This window comes from Myxocyprinus asiaticus, chromosome 34, assembly GCF_019703515.2.
Source record: "Myxocyprinus asiaticus isolate MX2 ecotype Aquarium Trade chromosome 34, UBuf_Myxa_2, whole genome shotgun sequence".
Lineage (NCBI taxonomy): Eukaryota > Metazoa > Chordata > Actinopteri > Cypriniformes > Catostomidae > Myxocyprinus > Myxocyprinus asiaticus.
The window spans coordinates 25,013,640-25,034,334 of record NC_059377.1 but is presented as its reverse complement, the minus strand read 5'-3'; the positions used below and the strand labels follow the sequence as shown (position 1 = coordinate 25,034,334).

Here is a 20,695-nt window from a genome sequence, read left to right as displayed (position 1 = left end):
AGTGCTATGTGATACGTCATACGTGCAAAGTCAGTGGCATGGCCGTGAAATTTTTATATTTTTGTGCAAGCATGCACTACAGTAAATGTATGCACAAGTGGGTTGCTGAAACCATGAGTGCAAAACATTATTACTACTGACACACAAATTATGGCTAGTATTAAAAGTTATTGACGGCTCTTTGATATCATCTGCTTTTGGAATCCCCAAACTGCAAATGCAGGAACTGATTTAAGACTTTGCACCGAGATAAGATGTGGTTCTCAAATGTCTTAGCGCAATTACCTATTTCTCAGGAAAATAGAAAATTCTTCTTTAACACACACCCGTTAATACACCTACAGTTTGTGCACATACAACCACAGATAGGGCAAACGCTCCCACCCAAGCACCACATCTAGGGTTCCCACAGACAAGAAAAACTGGGAAATTCAGGGAATATAAAAATTGTTTTCCTGGCATGGAAATTTCTATAATATGTATCTGATCTGATCTAATAGGGTCGTCTGAATTTGAATCATTTTCAAAAATCCTTATCCAGTAATCACAAATGACTGGAAAGGTCATAAAAAGGTGTGGGAACCTTGCACATGGTTCAAACCTATGTTTGGTTTACTTAGTAGTCTCTGCATATTAAACTGGGATTGGAGAAAGTATTTTAACTTGAAAAAATTACATGCTTCACCTTCAAATTCATAAGTGTGTTCAATTTAGGGTAAGAGTGTAATGAACCATGTGATTCAAGACTTCCACGAAGAAAGACTCCCTTGGGCTTTGCAGAATACCTACTGTCCTCTCTCTTTGTTTATAACAGGCCTTATCCACAGAGTCAATAGAGAGACTGCCTGTTTTCAACAAGTCAGCCTTAAGGCATTATCAAACCAGCATGGAGGCAGATGACTGGTGTATCCCGAGCAGTGAGCCCAAGAAACTGGGAAAGTATGAGTACCGAGTCTGAGAGAGAGAGCACTCTGGGAGGAAAATTTTGAATGATCTGAAGTGAATAGGACTATGGTCAGTGTGTGTTGTGGAGGCCTTGAGTTCATTAGGATAACTATGTATGTGACTCTGTATTAGGTAATTCAGAAGCATGGTATTATCAAAGACTCTTTGAATGTCACAATCTGAATGACAAGGGCATTTTTGTCTTCCATATCTCACGTTGCTTATAATACATCACCCACTTCATTTGCGGTGCTAACAATTTCTCTTAAATGGGGAAAATATATATTTTAACTGTTCTTCTGTGATGTCATAGTCTTCAGGCAAATAGACTGAAGCTAACTGGTTGTTTGAGCATGTGTTGATTTCTAAACATTACCACGAATTGTAAAGCTGATGTAACTGGTTCTGTAAGTATTTTTAGGAGTATGTGGGGCCAAGTCATGAGTGTCCAATGCCTTGTGTGAGTTATAGCCTTTATCTCTTGCATGTTTCGGAGAAGATACAAACAGCGAAAGTAACCAAGGCTTTATTTCCTTGGTAGAAAATGCATTCACAATGCAAGCCTTAGAACAGGGCTACTCAACTACGGAAAGGTCAGGGGCCGCAAAGCTGGATCCCTGTATCCTCGAGGGCTGCACTCTTAATTTTTATGATATGATATATGTGTGTATATATATATATATATATATATATATATATATATATATATATATATATATATATATATATATGTTACAATTTTTATAGTAAGAATGATGGAAAGTTAATGGGATAGTTCACCTAAAAATTAAAATTCTCTCATCATTTACTTACCTTCATGCCATCCCAGATGTGTATAACTTTCTTTCTTCTGCTGAAGACAAATTAAGATTATTTAGAAAAAATATCTCAGCTCTGCGGATGAGAGACAGATCAATATTTAAATCCTTGGCTTTTTTACTATAAATCTCCACTTTCACTTTTAGATGTGAAAGTGAAACTAAACAAGTGCCACATGTGACTTACAGATTTGAAAGTGAAAGTGGAGATTTATAGTAAAAAAAGGACTTAAACATTGATCTGTTTCTCACCCACACCAATCAAATAACTTCTAAGGTGTAGATTTAACCACTGGAGTCTTATGAATTACTTTTATGCTGCCTTTTATGTGGTTTTTTGAGCTTCAAAGTTCTGGCCACCATTCACTTGCATTGTTTGGACCAACAGAGCTGAGAAGAAAATCTTCATTTGTGTTCTAAAGAAGAAAGAAAGTCATACACATCTGGGATCATATGAGGTTAGTAAATGAGCTCATTTTTGGGTGAACTATCCCTTTAAGTATTTATTTTAAACATAAAGGGGTCTAACTTATGATATAGATCAGTTCTGTTGTCACTTTGATTGTCAACTAACAAATACAATGAATGTTCAACATCACATACACCAGAGATGTGTTCAAAAACAAGAGTGATAGTATATACAAAAGTAGCACCAAAAGTCCTTCAGTGACAAGTCATAAAGATTTGTTCACCCCCCTTAGCATTTTGCGCCGAAGTAGATCACTAAAAAGCATTTGCGTGAAGGATTCTCAGCGCAGTCACTGCAGGAAAAACTGTGATTTTTTTCCTGTACATACTGTTGTCATGACGAGTACATATCTCTGATGAGCTATTCAAGATATTGGACAGATTCGCGCCTTGTTGAGTAAGTGAGATTGCGAGTACGCATTTTTGATTGACAGACCGTGCGTGAGCTCACATGTACTGTGTATGAACGCGCGCATAAACCGACCGCCGCTCTCATAACCGCTATGCTCCGCTATTATTTTTTTATTTGTAACATCCTCTTGCAGTTGAATTCCCTCTCTAACATTATTCAGCTATGTATAGAACTAGCTTAATTCCTCATGAAAATGGACACTTCACAATTCATACAGATTTGATAGGCTACTGATAAATATATTTCTGATAATGATGATATAACGTGGGCCGCAAAAGATCGCTCAAGGGCCACGTGTTGATGAGCGCTTAAGTTGCATATTGTTTATTTAGCAAAGTTTGAAATGTAACAGTGGGACCTACTATCACTTAATTTAGTTTCGATTAGTTTCATAAACAATGAGGCCAGACATTTCACAAAAAACATTATATGTATGCACTACGCATCTTCAAAGAAAAATATTAATACTAAAATAAATTTTGAAATTATGAACAAGGGGTTGTTGTCTTGGGTTTTGTTGGGCCCAGATTAGTAAATATGGTATTTATTTACACTTGTGGCCAAAAGTTTGGAATAATGTACAGATTTAGCTGTTTAGAAGGAGATTGGTACTTGAATTCACCAAAGTGGTATTCAACTGATCAAAGTATAGTCAGGATATTACTGATGTAAAAAAACAGCACCATCACTATTTGAAAAAAGTCATTTTGGATCAAATCTAGACAGGCCCCATTTCCAGCAGCCATCACTCCAACACCTTATCCTTGAGTAATCATGATAAATTGCTAATTTGGTACTAGAAAATCACATGGCATTATATCAAACACAGTTGAAAGCTATTTGGTTCATTAAATTAAGCTTAACATTGTGTTTGTGTTTGTTTTCGAGTTGCCACATTATGCAATAGACTGGCAAGTCTTAAGGTCAATGTTAGGTCAAAAATAGCAATAAAGAAACAGCTTTCTCTAGAAACTTGTCAGTCAATCATTGTTTTGAGGAATGAAGGCTTTACAATGCTTGAAACTGCCAAAAAACTGAAGATTTCATACAAAGGTGTACACTACAGTCTTCAAAAACAAAGGACAACTGGCTCTAATAAAGACAGAAAGAGATGTGGAAGGCCAGATGTATACCTAAACAATATAAGTACATCAGAGTTTGAGAAATAGACACCTCACATGTCCTCAGCTGACCGCTTCATTGAATTCTACCCGCTCATCACCAGTTTCATGTACAACAGTAAAGAGAAGACTCAGGGGTGCAGGACTTATGGGAAGAACTGCAAAGAAAAAGACACTTTTGAAACAGAAAAACAAAAAGAAAAGGTTAGAGTGGGCAAAGAAACACAGACATTGGACAACAGATAATTGGAAAAGAGTGTTATGGATCTTAACCCCATTGAGCTTTTGTGGGATCAGCTAGACTGTAAGGTGTGTGAGAAGTGCCCGACAAGACAGCCACATCTATGGCAAGTGCTACAGGAAGTGTGGGGTGAAATGTCACCTGAGTATCTGGACAAACTGACAGCTAGAATGCCAAGGATCTGCAAGGCTGTCATTGCTGCACGTGGAGGATTTTTTGAAGTAGTTTAAAAAGTTCTGAATTTTTTTTTCAAATTGTAATATTTTTCACATTATTAATGTCCTGACTATACATTCTGATCAGTTGAATGCCACTTTGGTGAATAAAAGCCCCAATTTCTTTCCATAAGATAGAAATCTGTACATTATTTCAAACCTTTGGCCATCATTGTATGTAAAAGTGGCTAAATGGGTTAGGCAGTTTTCATATTTGTTATGAAGCTTTTTCTGACCACAAAAGTATAAAATGTATGATCATTGTGACAACAGCTCATAGCTGAAAACATTTCAAGTAACTATTCTGTATGAACAAACAACCTGTAGCACCATAGTAAGTCAACAGTTTGGGATCTTCTCGTTTTGTTTGTTTGTTTTTACTAGATTTTGTTTTAGCATCCCAGATAGTACACGTACATCTCCAAGATGTCAGTTTAAGAGGGTTTCATCTGGAAAGCATCACAATCTAATTAACATCTGCTAAACATCTTAAAAAGATCAGATTTACAAACATTCTAAATCATAAATGTCTCGAAGACATCTGCTGAATATTTTTATGACATCCGAGAGAAAACTTCTTATAGACGTATTCCAGATAAACAACCTAAAAAATACGTCTTTTAGGTGTAAACATGCACATCAGACATCTGGGTGATGTACAGTATGTGTGCTATCAGGGATGAAAACACTGAAGTGGCAATATATATATATATATTTTTTTGTTCATATTAATTTTAAAGATAAAGGAAATTTCTTGTTTTCAATTCTATTATCTCAGTATTGTGCGTATATGCCTTTCAAGTTTTCTTTTTTTCATTCATTTGATTTTTAGAATTGTTTTTATTGTATATAATATTTGTAAAGTTGGCTTTTTGAAAGCAATGCAAAGGACCTGTATGAATTTTAAGGGACTTTAAATGGCAAAAGCTGCTTTCTTTCAAGTGACACTCATCAAATTATACTATCCTACAGTAGCAGGTTTCAGCTTTGTGCAGTTCAAATGCTAACGTGTTTGCTTGTATAGAAGAGGACAACCTCAACGTGTCATTTTCACATTACCAATTATAATCTAGAACTGACATCTGCTGTGTTGATCAGTGTCCTCATTCATACCTCATAAGCTTCATTTGCAGTCATGGAGAGTTCGACATCCGCCTCCCCATCCTCTTGAAAACACACCTGCTTCCTGGTGTGTTCTAGATACACAAACCTGTATTCAGAGAGCAGCTAGACTCTGAAAGCACTAAAAACTGTGTTTGCCTCCCTGAAATAATGGATGCTCAGCTCTCTTTATGACCCATTCATTCATAGATTAAATTTGAGAGTGACTGTTTCTGTACTATTAAAACTATGAATGAAGAAAAAAAAGGAGCGTTTAGTTTAATCTTTTTTCTTTCTTTTTTTCTGAGTGCTGTTTGCTAGTTAAGGGATTAAAGAACAATTGCTGCATCCCAAATCCCCAAAAATATTTATAGTGTAATTATATAATTATAGTGTAGTGTGTTCAACCTCACACTGGAAATGCAGTGAAAAGAAGAGTACTACGAGTACCTGGATGATGTACTTCTTCAACCTGACAAAACAATTGTAATTAATGGTGGATGTGACAACTAGCGAAACCTCTATGAAGACAGCACCTTACAAATATGAGTTTAATGCTTTACTATCACACCATGCTGAGTGAACATGTACATTATTTACCGTGTTGGTTACGTAAAGGTGCTGTAAGCAAATTTAGACATTCTAGAATCTAGAATTTTCTCAGACTGAGCCGTTGGATTAGCCACACCCCCTTTTTCCAAAACCAAAAATCCAAAAATACCAAATGAGCTTTATTGAGAGCAACACGGGCAGAAACGTTTGTCAAAAACAACAGCAGTAAAATAGCGCCCTCAACTGACAACTGTTAACAACATGGCATAAAAATGGCATTCATCCTCAATAATTCGCTGCAACTACAATACTATGAGAACGCGCAAAATGATTGGGTCACACTTTATTTACAGCAGGGGCGGACTGGCCATCGGGAGAACTGGGTGGTCCGGCCGCGAAATGGGGCCGCAATAAACTGAAATGGGCCACTGCATTATGCAGAACGGGCCACAAAATGGCATCGCGATTTGCAGAGAAGGACAGCGACAACTCAACAACTTTTGGGCCAAATTCCTTTTAAAGTGTCCTTGCTGCAGTGGAATTACACAAGTAAGTACCGAGTAATATTAATTAACAACATACTTACTATAAGTTTAGGGTTTGGATTAGGGTTAGTTGCTTGTAATTATGCGTAATTTACTGTTATTACTATAGTTAATACAAGTAATATACACTGTATTGCCAAAAGTATTCGCTCACCCATCCAAATAATTGAATTCAGGTGTTCCAATCACTTCCATGGCCACAGGTGTATAAAATGAAGCACCTAGGCATGCAGACTGCTTCTACAAACATTTGTGAAGGAATGGGCCGCTCTCAGGAGCTCAGAGAATTCCAGTGTGGTACTGTGATAGGATGCCACCTGTGCAACAAGTCCAGTCGTGAACTTTCCTCGCTACTAAATATTCCACAGTCAACTGTCAGTGGTATTATAACAAAGTGGAAGCGATTGGGAATGACGGCAGCTCAGCCATGAAGTGGTAGGCCACGTAAAATGACAGAGCGGGGTCAGCGGATACTGAGGCGCATAGTGCGCAGAGGTCACCAACTTTCTGCAGAGTCAATCGCTACAGACCTCCAAAGTTCACGTGGCCTTCAGATTAGCTCAAGAACAGTGCGTAGAGAGCTTCATGGAATGGGTTTCCATGGCCGAGCAGCTGCATCCAAGCCATACATCACCAAGTGCAATGCAAAGCGTCGGATGCAGTGGTGTAAAGCACGCCGCCACTGGACTCTAGAGCAGTGGAGACACGTTCTCTGGAGTGACGAATCACGCTTCTCCATCTGGCAATCTGATGGACGAGTCTGGGTTTGGCAGTTGCCAGGAGAACGGTACTTGTCTGACTGCATTTTGCCAACTGTGAAGTGAATTAGATGAATTAGAGTGAAGACTGCGAGCCAGGCCTTCTCGTCCAACATCAGTGTCTGCCCTCACAAATGCGCTTCTGGAAGAATGGTCAAAAATTCCCATAAACACACCCCTAAACCTTGTGGAAAGCCTTTCCAGAAGAGTTGCAGCTGTTATAGCTGCAAAGGGTGGGACGACGTCATATTAAACCCTATGGATTAAGAATGGGATGTCACTTAAGTTCATATGCGTCTAAAGGCAGATGAGCGAATACTTCTGGCAATATAGTGTATATAACAAGGACACTGTAAAATAAAGTGTTACCAATGATTAATGGGCAGAAAGCTTAAGACCCCGCAGACACATTTTTGTTTGCTGTTTACAGAGTCTAGAGCTGTCTCAGAGACAGGTGAGATATTTCACAATGCTTATTATTTTAATTCATATCTTTTAGGTAGTAGGACATTTTTTTGCATACCTTTCCATGAAAAAATCACTTACAGCACCTTTAAAAAAATTGTTATCCACTACAAATTACTAATTATTTATCTAAAATTGTAATAAGATTACTTTACTAATCACTTAATTGGAAAAGTAATCACATTACTAATTACTTTACTTTTAATTTACTTTCTAAAACACTTTTCTGCTCTACAAATTCAAAATAATGTCCATATTTCTTCCTTGTTCATTGTTACACACAAGTCATACACTCAGCACCTCACATTTCTCCTTCACAATGACACATTATGGGACCATAATTCATGTATTCTACATAAATAATATATTAGAAATAAGCATAACCCTATAATGTACCTAAAAGTAATTATATTAATTGAAAGTCAGTAACTGATTCAAGAATTTAAAATGTAATGCAACACACTACTTTTTTGACAAAGAAATTAGATTACAGTAACTCATTTCTTTGTAATTTGATTACACCCAACACTGATTATTAAGATATAAGTGACTGAGGCAGGCTAACATGCTAAAGTTAGCGGCAACACATCACATGCGTTTGAAACGTCACTTCGGTCAGCTTAAAACCGTGAATGCTTCCATTTAGTGATGGTGTGTTCAAGTCCTCCTGGAAATAACTAACCTGTTTTGCAGTATATTTCTTTAATTGAGAGCAAAGCCACACATTATGTGTGTAATTAATGCTTTATCTACCTATTTTATCATTCTTGTGCGGCCACATATAGTGATGGGAAATGAAAGTTTGGTGCAAACACTTGCCGTGCATTAACTAGCTTAATGAGTATTATTTTCTGGCAGGTTTTATTGTTATTCTTCATTAACAGTACAAAAAATTAATCCAGACTAAACTGCACAGTCAAAATCCCAAAGTAAAACTGAATTATTACCAATAATAATTTGCTTCCACCATGATTGCAAATTTTTTTTACTTTACTCCCTAAAAGATATAAATGAAATAAGTGTTGAGATATCTCACTGGTCTGTGTGACAGCACTAGACTCTGTAAACAGCTAACACAAATGTGTCCGCAGGAAGCACTCTCTGATGCTTTTCTGCCTGTCAATCATTTTGCGCGTTCTCGTATTGTAGTTGCAGCAAATTATTGAGACTTAATGGCATTTTTATGCAATGTTGTTCATAACAGTTGCCAGTTGAGGGTGCTATTTTGCTGCTGTTGTTTTTGATTCTGCTCGGTGTCTGCCTCATTAAAGCTCATTTGCTTTTGGAGGGAGATGTTTTGGAAAGAGGGGGTGTAGCTAATTCAATGGCTCAGTCTCGTGCAAGTTAGAACAGCAAAAATTGCCTACAGCACTTTTAAATCAACACGTCCCCAACTCGGAAGGTCGGGGCTCAAAGAAAATCCAGTTTCCCACTCGTAATTACAACTTTGTGGTGCCGTTCATTTGCGTTCAACTCATCAATACGATCATTTCGTCATGACTTGAACGCACCTTCAAAAACTTCAATTGATGATACTATACTTTGAAAATGTATAGATAGCCAAGTGGCACAGTGTATAGTGTGCCATTTAGGACACAGCTAATGTTTTTGTCATACACCACACAAAAAAATTGGTTGTTTTCCTTACCTTAACCTATAAATAATGTACAGGGTTTCCACGGTTGTAGAAAACCTGGAAATATCATGGAATTTGAAAATTGCGGGAAAAGTAATTGAAATGAATTGGTCAGAAATACCCCCATGTTTTTTTTTAAATGAGCCTTTTTAAAGGTGTTTAAATGGATTAAACATGTAAGAATTCTTGCTAATTGGTTGGCTTATTATGAATAAGTGTATTCAGACCACAAACTGGCTGTGGTCTTAGTCATGTAGCCTGGGATATCTTATTTATACAAATCTTATGGGAGAGTGTACATTCTTACTTAAGGGCAAGGATCCTGGAACAGAGCCTCTGTTTATTGCTGGGCTGTAGCCACAGTCCTGGAATAAAATTCTCCGTCTTTTTTTTTCCTTTTCACTTCTCTGCAACCAGAGCCCTGCACCCTTTGAAACACATTGCTCTATTTTAGGATCTATAGCTGCACACCTGACATGTCAATCACCCACACAATGTCCCCCATGTAATGCCACACAACTGCCGTTAGTCCCTAATGTCAATAACATCTACTATACCCACTTGTTGTTCTACATTGCAGACTTGTTTATAAGATTTCTGCCTTTAAGTACTTTCATCTCATACAAAGCAAGGCCAAACATTGAAAGTCTCTCTATACTATTGTAGGGATATAATTTGACATGGTGATGGCTGTTTCTGTTGTAGCTCCTTTCCTTTTTAGAGAATGAGTGGAAACAGGCTATCTTCTATGAAGAGGAATCATTGCTTCCATATGATATTGTGTGAGGGACAGGAGGGAGGAAGTGCAGACACTCCCCCAAATTCACACGCAACACAGCAATATACATCACTCTTGCTCAAGAGCTGCAAGGGGAGAGCAATCTCAAATCAGTGCTAACTAAAATTAAAAGAACTTTGTAATGTATCAAAAAGAGTTTACCATGTGCTTTGCTGAGGCCAGTGACTGCTAAAGGGTGATATCAAAAAGGTTGAAAGGACAAACATAGATTTGCTAATAAATAGGCCTACATACTGTAGAAAACACACACACAAAACTCTGCATAAATCTCAGCAAAATTCTGCAGAATTGGAACACCTGTCATTAATAAAATTCTATAAATCCCTATGGGCCAGCCCTTGTGAGCTCATTCACACAGTATGCATCAGTGCATGTGTTGATACATTCATGGCTCGTAAGGCAAAAAAAAAAAAAAAGATTTATTCTTTGCTCCTTTTCTCTCTTTTTCTCTCTCAGATATCACATCATGTCTGAATGTTTTTTTTAAATGCATAGAAACTAAAAACACAAATGTTAAAAGTTGCCCTAAAACCTATTCTTAATCATTTTATGTGTCTTGTTTTCCATTAAAACTATTTAGATATCCTTTTAAACAAGAAACATTTGTAATACGTATAATACAGATAAGTGCAGTACTCTCTGCTACAATTTTTTTTTTACCATGTTTTCATACATTCTGTAGAATTCCGCAGATTTTCCTTCAAAATTAGCACAGAAAAAGCACAAAAAAGGTGGCTCTATCTCTGCATACTTAATAATAGTAGATTTGATTTTAATATTACTGACCTTAAAGTCAGTACGTGACATTTGCTGAGAATAAGGTTTAGCAATGTCCCTGGACAAACCTGAGAACAGATACATTTCAATGCATTTTTAGAGCTTGGGTTGGTAAAGTAATATGATAATTACACTTTGAGGTCCATTTTGGCTCTTGGGTACAAAAAGTTTCAACTGTAGTCCACAGAATTCTATATCAAAAGAATATTTATTCAGATCAATCATACAACTTTTATTCATTCTTTTATTCTAAGATTCCTCAAAGTAATTTAACTTCATCTCAAATTACCTTTAAAACCCCTTTTATAGCTATTTAAACTAAATAGGCAAGATCTAAAGCAACAAGGACCCTCTAAAGAGAGAGCTATCCATTATTTTTGTCTCCTGTATAATTACTCAGGGTTAATCACTGATAAGCACTTCAGTTTTTCCTTTGACAAAAGAAATAATGGCTTAGACATCACATCCTATTCAACTATAATCTGTAATGTGCTGCTAGCCTACTCCCTGATATTATCCTCTTAGACTAAATAGGACTTTTCCATTGTTCGTTTCCCTTTCAAAAAATTTGCAAACCTGAGTTTAATTATACAGGGTTACCATAGTCATGGCAAACCAGAAAATATCAGGGGATTTTAAAATTGTGATTTTTAGGCCAGGAAAGGACATGGAAGTTTCTATTGTGACCGTAATTTCTTTCTAGTTATACTCAGTTCTTAAATAATTTACTGGCCTGAATTTGCTTCTTGTGAGTGCATTTTCTATAAATGATTAAAAAAATCCTTATCCAGTATTCACAGGTCATGAAAAAGTCATGAAAAGAATTGATAAAAAGGTCTGGGAACCCTTATAATAGCATAGCACTCTTGGTCTATCATGTTGTTGTCTTTTTTGATGCATGGATGAGTTTAAAGTTACTTTCAACTATTTTATGTTTAGAATAGGACATAAAATATATTAGCATCATCACTGCCCATTGGTAAAGGATCTAATAAATAAATATAAAAAAAAACATGCAAAAAAGAAATAAAACGTAAGCATGCTTGCCACATTTGGAAACTTATGAACAAGAAATATTGCTGAATGTCATGTCTGCATTAACACTGGAATTATACGGAATGTCTGACATGCAAACGTGACATTCCACCTAGTGTGTTGGTGATAATGCAGCAGTCGTATTGTATGTCTGTAGTGTAGATATTTAATGTCAGTATATGATACCTACAGGCTCCAAAAGTAGGTATTTTTTTACTGATGGAGGAAGAACGAGTTGTTGGACACCCAATTCACAGCGATGTGACATTGCAGCACGTATTGCACATCTGGCCAGATGTTGTAGAGTGCGTGGATTGTTGGTGCAGACGGCAAACAAAGATTCATAGAAGTTCCTATGCCGCTGAATGAAGAAGAAAAGAAACAAGGCTTAAAATTAGACACTTCATTAATTGACAGACCTGTACACTTCAGTGTTAGTAGATTAAGCTCTTTCACTAAACAGTGTGTAGTAGAGGTAGACCGATATATCGGTTTTACAGATTCATCGGTGCTGATGGTTGCTTTTTGGAACTATCGGTTATCTGCACAAATCCATGCTGATAGTTGCCGATAGTATTTTTATTCCTCTGTGGCCACCACTGAAGCAGTCTACAGTTGGTTATACAGCAACTTGGTTATAGAGTCTTTAGAGGTGAAATAAAAACAATTACTGACTCACTAATATTCATCCATATTTTTATCATCACTTCAGTGCAAATTTGGTTATTTTGATTAGTTAATCAGTGTTCTAAATTAAAGCGAGGGCATGAAAAGAAAAATTTGTGTCTCCAACTTCATATCTTATGAATAATAATAATAAAAAACCTAATCTGGTGAAATATATATGCAGTATATATTTACAAAGTCCTTAATCTGGTGAATATATTGGCTATAAAAAGCTTAATTAAGTAAATAATTAAATATAGAGTATTGTTGGGATTGTTTATAGTTATGCACCAAATCTGATTATTTACTGTATTTATTTTTTCTGGTTTTTATTGGGATTTTGGTTGCACAATAAACTGCATTTGGGATTTAATTCATTTTCGACTCTTGGTCATAGTAAAAAAATGTTTTTTTTTTTTTTTTTTTTTACATTCTACAGATCAATTTTAAAAACTATCGGTCGATTAATCGGTTATCACCTTTTTTCACCACCCGGTATCGGCAAAATACACTATCGGTCGACCTCTAGTGTGTCGTGTGTTATTACCCAACAAACAGAATGTTACCGTAAAGTTAGCATATGGTTCCCTTTTCTTTATTTTTGGGTAACCAATTTCTAATGTTCTAAGAACATTCTTGTTATTTTTTGTAACCATAAACTAACATTCCCGGAATATTCTGGAAAACAAAAATTCTAATTTTTGCAGAAATCACAGTCTGAATGTTAATGCATAAATTGTAAATGCATAAAAACTACATGAATATTTCAATGTTGCCCTAAAACTGCATGATATATTGCAAATAAATAAATCATTTAAAAAAAACCTTAATCTGTATCTCTCGTTTTCCAGCAAAAAAATCTTAAAATAAATTTACCCGAGTATGTTTCCAGAACATTTTGAATGTTATAGAATTTTGTCTTGTTCTTTTGGCAGCTTTCACTCGAAACTTATTTTTAAGCATAAATCTCATTCAATTTATTATTGTATTTCTTATTTCTATCAACCATTATTTGTTGTGTGTAAAATAGTTTGCTTCCGACCTCATATACAGCTACAGGAATAGCAGCCCTCCATTTTTTTGTGTACTTTATGTGTTCATAAGAATTCACCATCACCTCCACTGCTCTGGGATAGTCATAGCATGCCTGCAACACCTACTTAAAAGAAAGACAATTGTGTAAAATAAGGACAACATTAATATTTTAGCACATACTGTGAGTAACAACAGCTTAAAGGAATAAAGATTACGTCATTTTCTCACCCTCATGTCTTTCCAAACCATATGACTTTCATCTTTCTGTGAAATACAAAAGGGGAATTTTTGTACGGGCCATTTTAGTGCTTTTTGTCATTTTGGAACCTCAGTCCTCATTATCATTCACTTAATATGTAAAAGAGTGGCCAGGATGATATTCTTTAAAGATTTATTTTTTGTGTTCCACTGAAAAAAGAAAGTCATGCATTTTGGAACGACGTGATGGTGAGTAAATAATGAAAGATGTTTCATTTTTGGGTGACCTAATCCTTTAAGGGTGAGTTTATCTATGGCTGATCATGAAGACTGCTCATATGTTCGTACTCTGCAGTAATATTTCTAGCTAATAAAACCCATCTAAATCAATTGACAGGTTTACTGCCATAAATATATGTAGTACTAACAATTCATCTAAGTGACTCTAATACCTTATGGAATTGGGGTGGATATACTCTTGCTGCTCCGTAGTTGAGAAGCAGCTGAAAGCAGCGTTCAGGAATAGCCCATGGCCTGAGCTGTGCCACCTTCAACACATACTGGATAGCTGCACACCCATTGATATCCATAGCTTGAGGTTTAGCACCGGCCTGCAGCAACATCTGTATAAGCACATGGTCACAGTTCCAGCAAGCCTTGTGCAGTGCCGTCTTCTTGTCTTCCTCATATAAATGTAGGTTAGCGTTGTGGTCCAGCAGGATCCGACACACAAGATGGTGGTCTGAACTGTAGGTCCGCTCGCGAATGTCCATGGCCCAAAATGCAGCAGTGATCAGGGCCGTCTCCAGGTGGGAGTTGACTGCATTGACATCGGCTCCATTGGCAGTGTAGAAAGCCACCAGCTCAGGGATCCCAAAACGGGCCGCTGCGTGCAGAGGGGTGTCCTGGTTCTCTTCACTGGGCATGTTGATGTTTGCTCCTGGAGTGAGAAATCAAATGGGTTTGAGTCAATGGACACTGATCTAATCTTATGCATGTGGCTTCTGCTATTATAATTTGAATTTGTTTGCTTTGTAAAAGATAAATACAAAAAGTCTTTGGTAATTACCAAAAGTAGCAATGCTACTAACTTAACTACAGTTTTCAGTAGTGTGACTGTAGCTCAGCTATTTCAACAACAGTGTAACCTTTCCAGCAACTATCTAAATTTTTCAATGAGAAGCGGTGTAGCATCACAAAATGCTATACTGTATTTGTCACATTATACTACAAACGCAGCAATGGAGCCAAATGGGAAATCAAACACGCTTACCTAAACGGTCCTTTCTCATATGTAGCACTGAGAAATCCAAATCATTTAAGTGAATCGGTTCTTTCAAACAGTTACAATAATCGGTTCATTTGTACTGAGCAGTTCATTTTAGTGAGCTGGATCATTTGGATGCTTCATGTAAATGAACTAGTTCCCATAAATGCCCCTTCACAGCCCTAAAAGAACTTTGCTCTTCCCTTTTTGAAGCAGAATATTTAGTTAATTGCTGCAGTTTATCACTATATTTAGACTCAGTTATATAAAATATGGTGTTTCCTTGTTCTACTAGTTTATATTTTTTTATAAATGTATATGTTCAGTTTCATTCTGTCACCCTAATTGCTTAATTGAATCTAATTGTTATTTAGAAAAAAATATTTCCTTCTTTAAACAGCTTTAAATGATTTAACTTTTGTTAGTAACTTGTAGTGTAGCTGACTTCTTTAAAAAAAAAAAAAAAGAGTAGCTTGACTGAGCTTTAAAAGGATAGTTCACCCAAAAATGAAAATTCCCTCATCATTTACTCACCCTCGTGCCATCCCAGATGTGTATGACATTCTTTCTTCTGTAAAACACAAAGATCTTTAGAAGAATATCTCTGTTGGTCCATACAATGCAAGTAAATGGTGGCCAGAACTTTGAAGCTCCAAAAAGGACATAAAGTTAGCATAAAAGTAATCCATATGACTCCAGTGGTTTAATACATATCTTCAGAAGCGATATTTTACTATAAATTCTCTTCCTTGCCCAGTAGGTGGCGATATGCACGTAAAATGCGAATCGCCAAAAAAAAACAACAAAAAAAAAACAATACATGTGAAAGTGGAGATTTATAGTAAAAAAGGACATAAATATTGATCTGTTTCTAGCCCACACCTATCATATTGCTTCTGAAGACATGGATTAAACCACTGGAGTCTTAAAAATTACTTTAATGCTGCCTTTATTTGATTTTTGGACCTTCAAAGTTTTGGTCACTGTTTACTTGCATTGTATGGAAATATTCTTCTAGAAATATATATATATATATATATATATTTTTTTTTTTTTTTTTTTGTGTGTGTGTGTTCAGCAGAGGAAAGAAAGTCATACACATCTGAGATCACATGAAAAGTGAGTAAATGATGAGAGAATTTTCATTTTTGGGTGAACTATCACTTATTAATTAGTTGTAGTTGAAGCTTAGAAAGTTACATTTTTAAAAATGTAAGAATCCATACATGTAATAAGGATGTTACAAGTTAACATGATAGATTACTATTCTCATGTAAAAGCTAAATTCTAAGATGAAATAAGTGTATAAATAAATGTATAAATAAGTTGTCTAAATGGTTCCCCAAAATGAAAATTCTGTCATCATTTACTCATTCTCATATCGTTCCAAACCCATATTTGTACTTGTCTGAAAATGTGCAATCACAACTGAGCTTTCACATAAAGCTATCATATGGTTATGCTTCAAAAGCAGTGGCGGGCCGTGCATTTAAAGTCTAGGCCTTCAGTGTGATTCATGCCATTAAGAAAACACAGTTTCACAATGAATAAGACACCCTATACCGTTGGGCATCATGCATTATGTCGCAGCTAACTAGTAATACCAATTTACATTTTAAAAACACGTCCACGCACGAAAGCCAGTTTAACGAACTGGCCATGGAGATGGTGTTAGGATCCATGTGCAGTAAGTTTATTAAAGTACGCAAGCAAACAATCCAAATCGGCAGGCAAATAGAGGTAGTTGTTAAGCAGGTGGTATAATCCAGTAAAACAAAAAGACAGTCAAACAAGGCAAACAAAACAAAGGGGTATCCAAAACGCAGTAAATCCAGGAAAACAGGCAATTTTTCACAACAAGAGAACAATCAGCAATGGAAAAACGCTTGGTAAGGCAGGGTAAACTGGCAATACTTCACAATGAACAATGGAACAGTATGGTATTTATAAAGTTCAAAACAGGAAGTCACCAAGGAAGAAACGGTACAGAGTTAGTATTCGGGAGAGGGCTCCCTCTGGTGGTTGGTAGGAGGGGTAACAACCTCAGATGTTACAGCCAGAACTTGAAAGGACACTTAATGCTCAAGCAAGCCTAATTTTAACTGCAGCATGACTGTTTTGTGAAATGAACGTCTCACAACGTCTGCATTCCATTGCACTTTACCTAGTAGGAAGTTGTAAAATCCGACTTTCCGAGTTGAATGGAACGCAGCACTACTTTTCAAAACTTGATCCGACACTGAATGCTCAAGCAGCCTAATTTACACTTAGAAAAGTCCTGATGTTGCTATAACAATGCAAAAAGCACTTACCAATTTACTTGAAGTGAAAATCAGTCCTCCTTTCCAGTTTAATAAATCACACAGTTATGCAGAACATCTCATGTTTTTAAATCCATAAGGATCTCTTTCTCAACAGCAATAGCGTGACTGCATCACTCAAGGCCATCTAGAAGGCCTCGACCGGAACATATACTAAAGATCACACCCACCAAGAACAAATAAATCAATCTGATTGGCTGATGAATCTGACAATCTGATTTTAGTTGCCCATTCATTTGCACTGTTGGGTGGAGCTCAGACTCACGTGCTGCTTCAGCTAACGCACATGGATTCAGGCATGCGATTTGTGGAAACAGTTGTCACACTTTGCTTGTAAGCATCAAGAAATAAATTCTGACTGGATAAACTTTTTGTTTTTCTCTATTTGTTTGTAGATTAATTAAGAGTGGAAAGCGATTAAAAATACACAGGCAAAAAGGTGATTGAGATAAAATATTTATTTATTTGGCATGTTAGGCCAGCAGAGAAGGCTTTGCTGGCCCTGAGAATTTGCCATTGTTCAAAAGACTGCACAACTCTTTTATGGTGACTTTATAGGGATTTTTTGTTGTTTTTGCCTGGTCACAATATGCTTTTGTTATATGGAAAAAGACAGCATGAACATTCTTCAAAGCATCTCCTTTTGTGTTCCAAGTCATATGGGAACAGCATTAGGGTAAATAAATGATGACAGAATTTTAATTTTGGGTGAACTATTCCTTAAATTTTAAACACTCTTTTTGGGAGTTCACAGGACTTAGATGTACAGTCATGACCTTGCATTTGCAGACCTTTGAGAACAAGGAGTTTGGCGCAGTCCAGTGACTCTGGCGTAACACAGTAGTGTAAAGGGGTATGTCCACTAAGGGACAAACTGTTGATCCGAGCCCCCCATTCCAGCAGAAGCCCCACACAGTCAGCATTAGATACCGTACAGGCCACATGTAAAGGGGCCTTCCCGTTCGGTTTCCTGTTGACCGCTGCCCCATTCTGCAGAAGGACTATGGCACTCTCCAATGCATTGTACATCATACACACGTGAAGACCCATTGCCCAGGATGACTCCAACTTATAACTCGGTAACCAGTAACCTGTTGGACATTTTTTTTTATTAATTAAAGCAGTTATGGAGCCTGGAGAAAAATCTTAATCACAGAAAATGGGAAGGTATGAAGTATGTGATACAGTACATTGACAGTGGCACCCATGGTTTAGTTCTATTTTGTATGTTGAACATGTGGAACTATTTCATTTAATAATTATAATATAGTTTATGTCTATGCATAGATGACAAATAACATGGACATTAGCTTTTTTCATCAAGATTTTAGGGGTAAATTTATATAAATGTATAAGGGATAGTATAGTTCTTTAGCTAGTCAACAATTCATCAAACTAACTTAACCTTTGTGTGACCCTAGGGACATTTTTGTCTTTTTCCTTTTTGTTTTTTTCGATCATTTTGGCTGTATTAATGCCAGCCGCATACATTTTGCCAAAGGTGTGTTTTTTTGAGGGAATTTTGATATTTCAACCTCAGTTCAACCTATAATACATCTATAATACACTGTGTACACAAAATAGTTACACTCTGGACCTTAAAGACAAAAATGTCCTCATTGAAACCTATTAAAACTGCAATATTTGATCCCAGTGCCATTAAAGCATAAAATCATGAATTCTATGATATTATGGTTTCATTCCGGCGCCCTGGCTTCAAAATGTAAAATTTTAATATTTTCCACCAGATGGTGCCATCTTTCCTCATGCCTATGGAGCAAATACATGCTTTTTTTCTGTTTGCTGTATTATAGAGCACTGCAGGCCAGTTGAATAAATGATGCAGCTAAAATTGTGTGGGTGTGTTGGTATGGATGTCAGAGTATGTTTTGTATGTGTGTATTGAGAATGTGTGTGTATGTGTGTGTGTGTAAAAAAACAACACTGGCATTATGTAAACAAACTGGCATTAAAAGTGTTAAAATTCTGAAAATGAATTAATATTTGGTAGTTATGATCAGGACTGATGCTGGTTAAAAAAAATAACTAACTGAAAGAGGAAAATGATATTAATATATAATATTATTATGGCAGTTTTTGACCCGGATATTTTTCTCCTCTAAGGACGTCTGAGTAACTTTTTTTTATTGACGCACAAGGTTTAAATAGTCGTGCAGTGTGACAAATGAATTCTAATCCACTGAAAGGGCAAGAGAGCAAACTGTTGCCACTGCCTGACATTTCAAGCCAATAACCCTAGTTTACTTAGTATGTTTCATTGAAGGTTATTTCAGACACATTTTATGTTAACTTGCAGTCTGGTGGCACCCTGTGGCTGGATCAGTAACTGCAGCAGATAGTCACGTAATCATTCCTTCTCACAAGAGTGAGTGTTGTTATTTTCTCATCTTAAGTTACCTTGCTTATATGAGGCAAGGATCTTATCGCAGTCCTCCACGTCCAGCACAGTGTCTATGTCAATGTTGGTGGTGCGAAGGATTTTTGTCACCTCGGCTGCATCGTTGCGCTTGAGTGCTTCCAGAAACCGTGCCTTCAGTCGGTTTGCTGCCTGCTGCCGTGACAAAGCCTGGTCGTTATCTTCTTCCTGTAAACCGAGAACTGCTCGCGGCCCGCTCATATCTCATCCATACAAATAAACGGCGCACCGGTTAATTCGCGCGGAAGAATCCTTTCCGTAATTTTAAGTGAGTCCGGAAAGTTTATCTCTAGTTAATTCCAGTGGGACAGTAGTGTATGGAAGTGTGAAACACAATCGGTGTACTGACATCAGTATGGATATTTATAACTGTGAGGGAAAGGGGTCAAGGCACCAGAGGGGAAAACGATAGAAGCTTACCTTTACAAAAAATACAGTGAAAACACTGTCATCAAATAAACAAAACGACAGAAAGATTCTGGAATCTTCTCTGTTTGTAATATATGTAAAAAGGTTTATAAATAACTTTGAATCAACATTGGTCTCACAGAACTTCTGTTTGTATCACTCCACAACGTTCTGTTCACTGTTTACTGCCAGGGACTTTATGTTCTGGCATTTAATGATTTTACTTACAAAATACAAACATTTTAATGAACATCTGTGTCCAGAATATTTTTATTATGTGGTGCCCATTTTATAAAAGCAATAAGGCACTTGAGGCTGTGTCGTATTGTGAATATAGTCACGGCTGAAGGACGTTGTTAGGCACAGTGGGCAGCGGATTATTGCTTAAATAAATCGTCTTGATGTTTAGCATCACCCTTTTCTGACCATTTGTTGGAAAAAGGATTTTATTATTATTGTTATTATTTTGTACCCT

General features: G+C 36.6%; 2 protein-coding genes across 4 annotated transcripts in view; one reads left to right on the top strand and one right to left on the bottom strand.

The window, feature by feature from the left end:
- pdk4 (pyruvate dehydrogenase kinase, isozyme 4) overlaps positions 1–5,301 on the top strand; it is a 36,364-nt gene extending 31,063 nt beyond the window's left edge. For all 3 annotated transcript variants that reach the window (XM_051671018.1, XM_051671017.1, XM_051671019.1), the window contains exon 11: positions 815–5,301. In XM_051671018.1, the coding sequence (XP_051526978.1) occupies positions 815–958 (144 nt within the window). In that variant the 3' untranslated portion in view covers positions 959–5,301. The remainder of the gene's footprint in view (positions 1–814) is intronic.
- A 5,459-nt stretch (positions 5,302–10,760) lies between these two features.
- asb4 (ankyrin repeat and SOCS box containing 4) lies at positions 10,761–20,130 on the bottom strand. Its single transcript, XM_051670928.1, has 5 exons — positions 19,794–20,130; positions 18,167–18,466; positions 14,240–14,727; positions 13,597–13,710; positions 10,761–12,249 (listed from the first exon to the last, which is right to left on the bottom strand). Exons 1-5 carry the CDS (start codon positions 20,011–20,013, stop codon positions 12,061–12,063), a joined length of 1,311 nt encoding a protein of 436 aa, XP_051526888.1. The 5' UTR covers positions 20,014–20,130; the 3' UTR covers positions 10,761–12,060.
- Between the last annotated feature and the right edge of the window lie 565 nt (positions 20,131–20,695).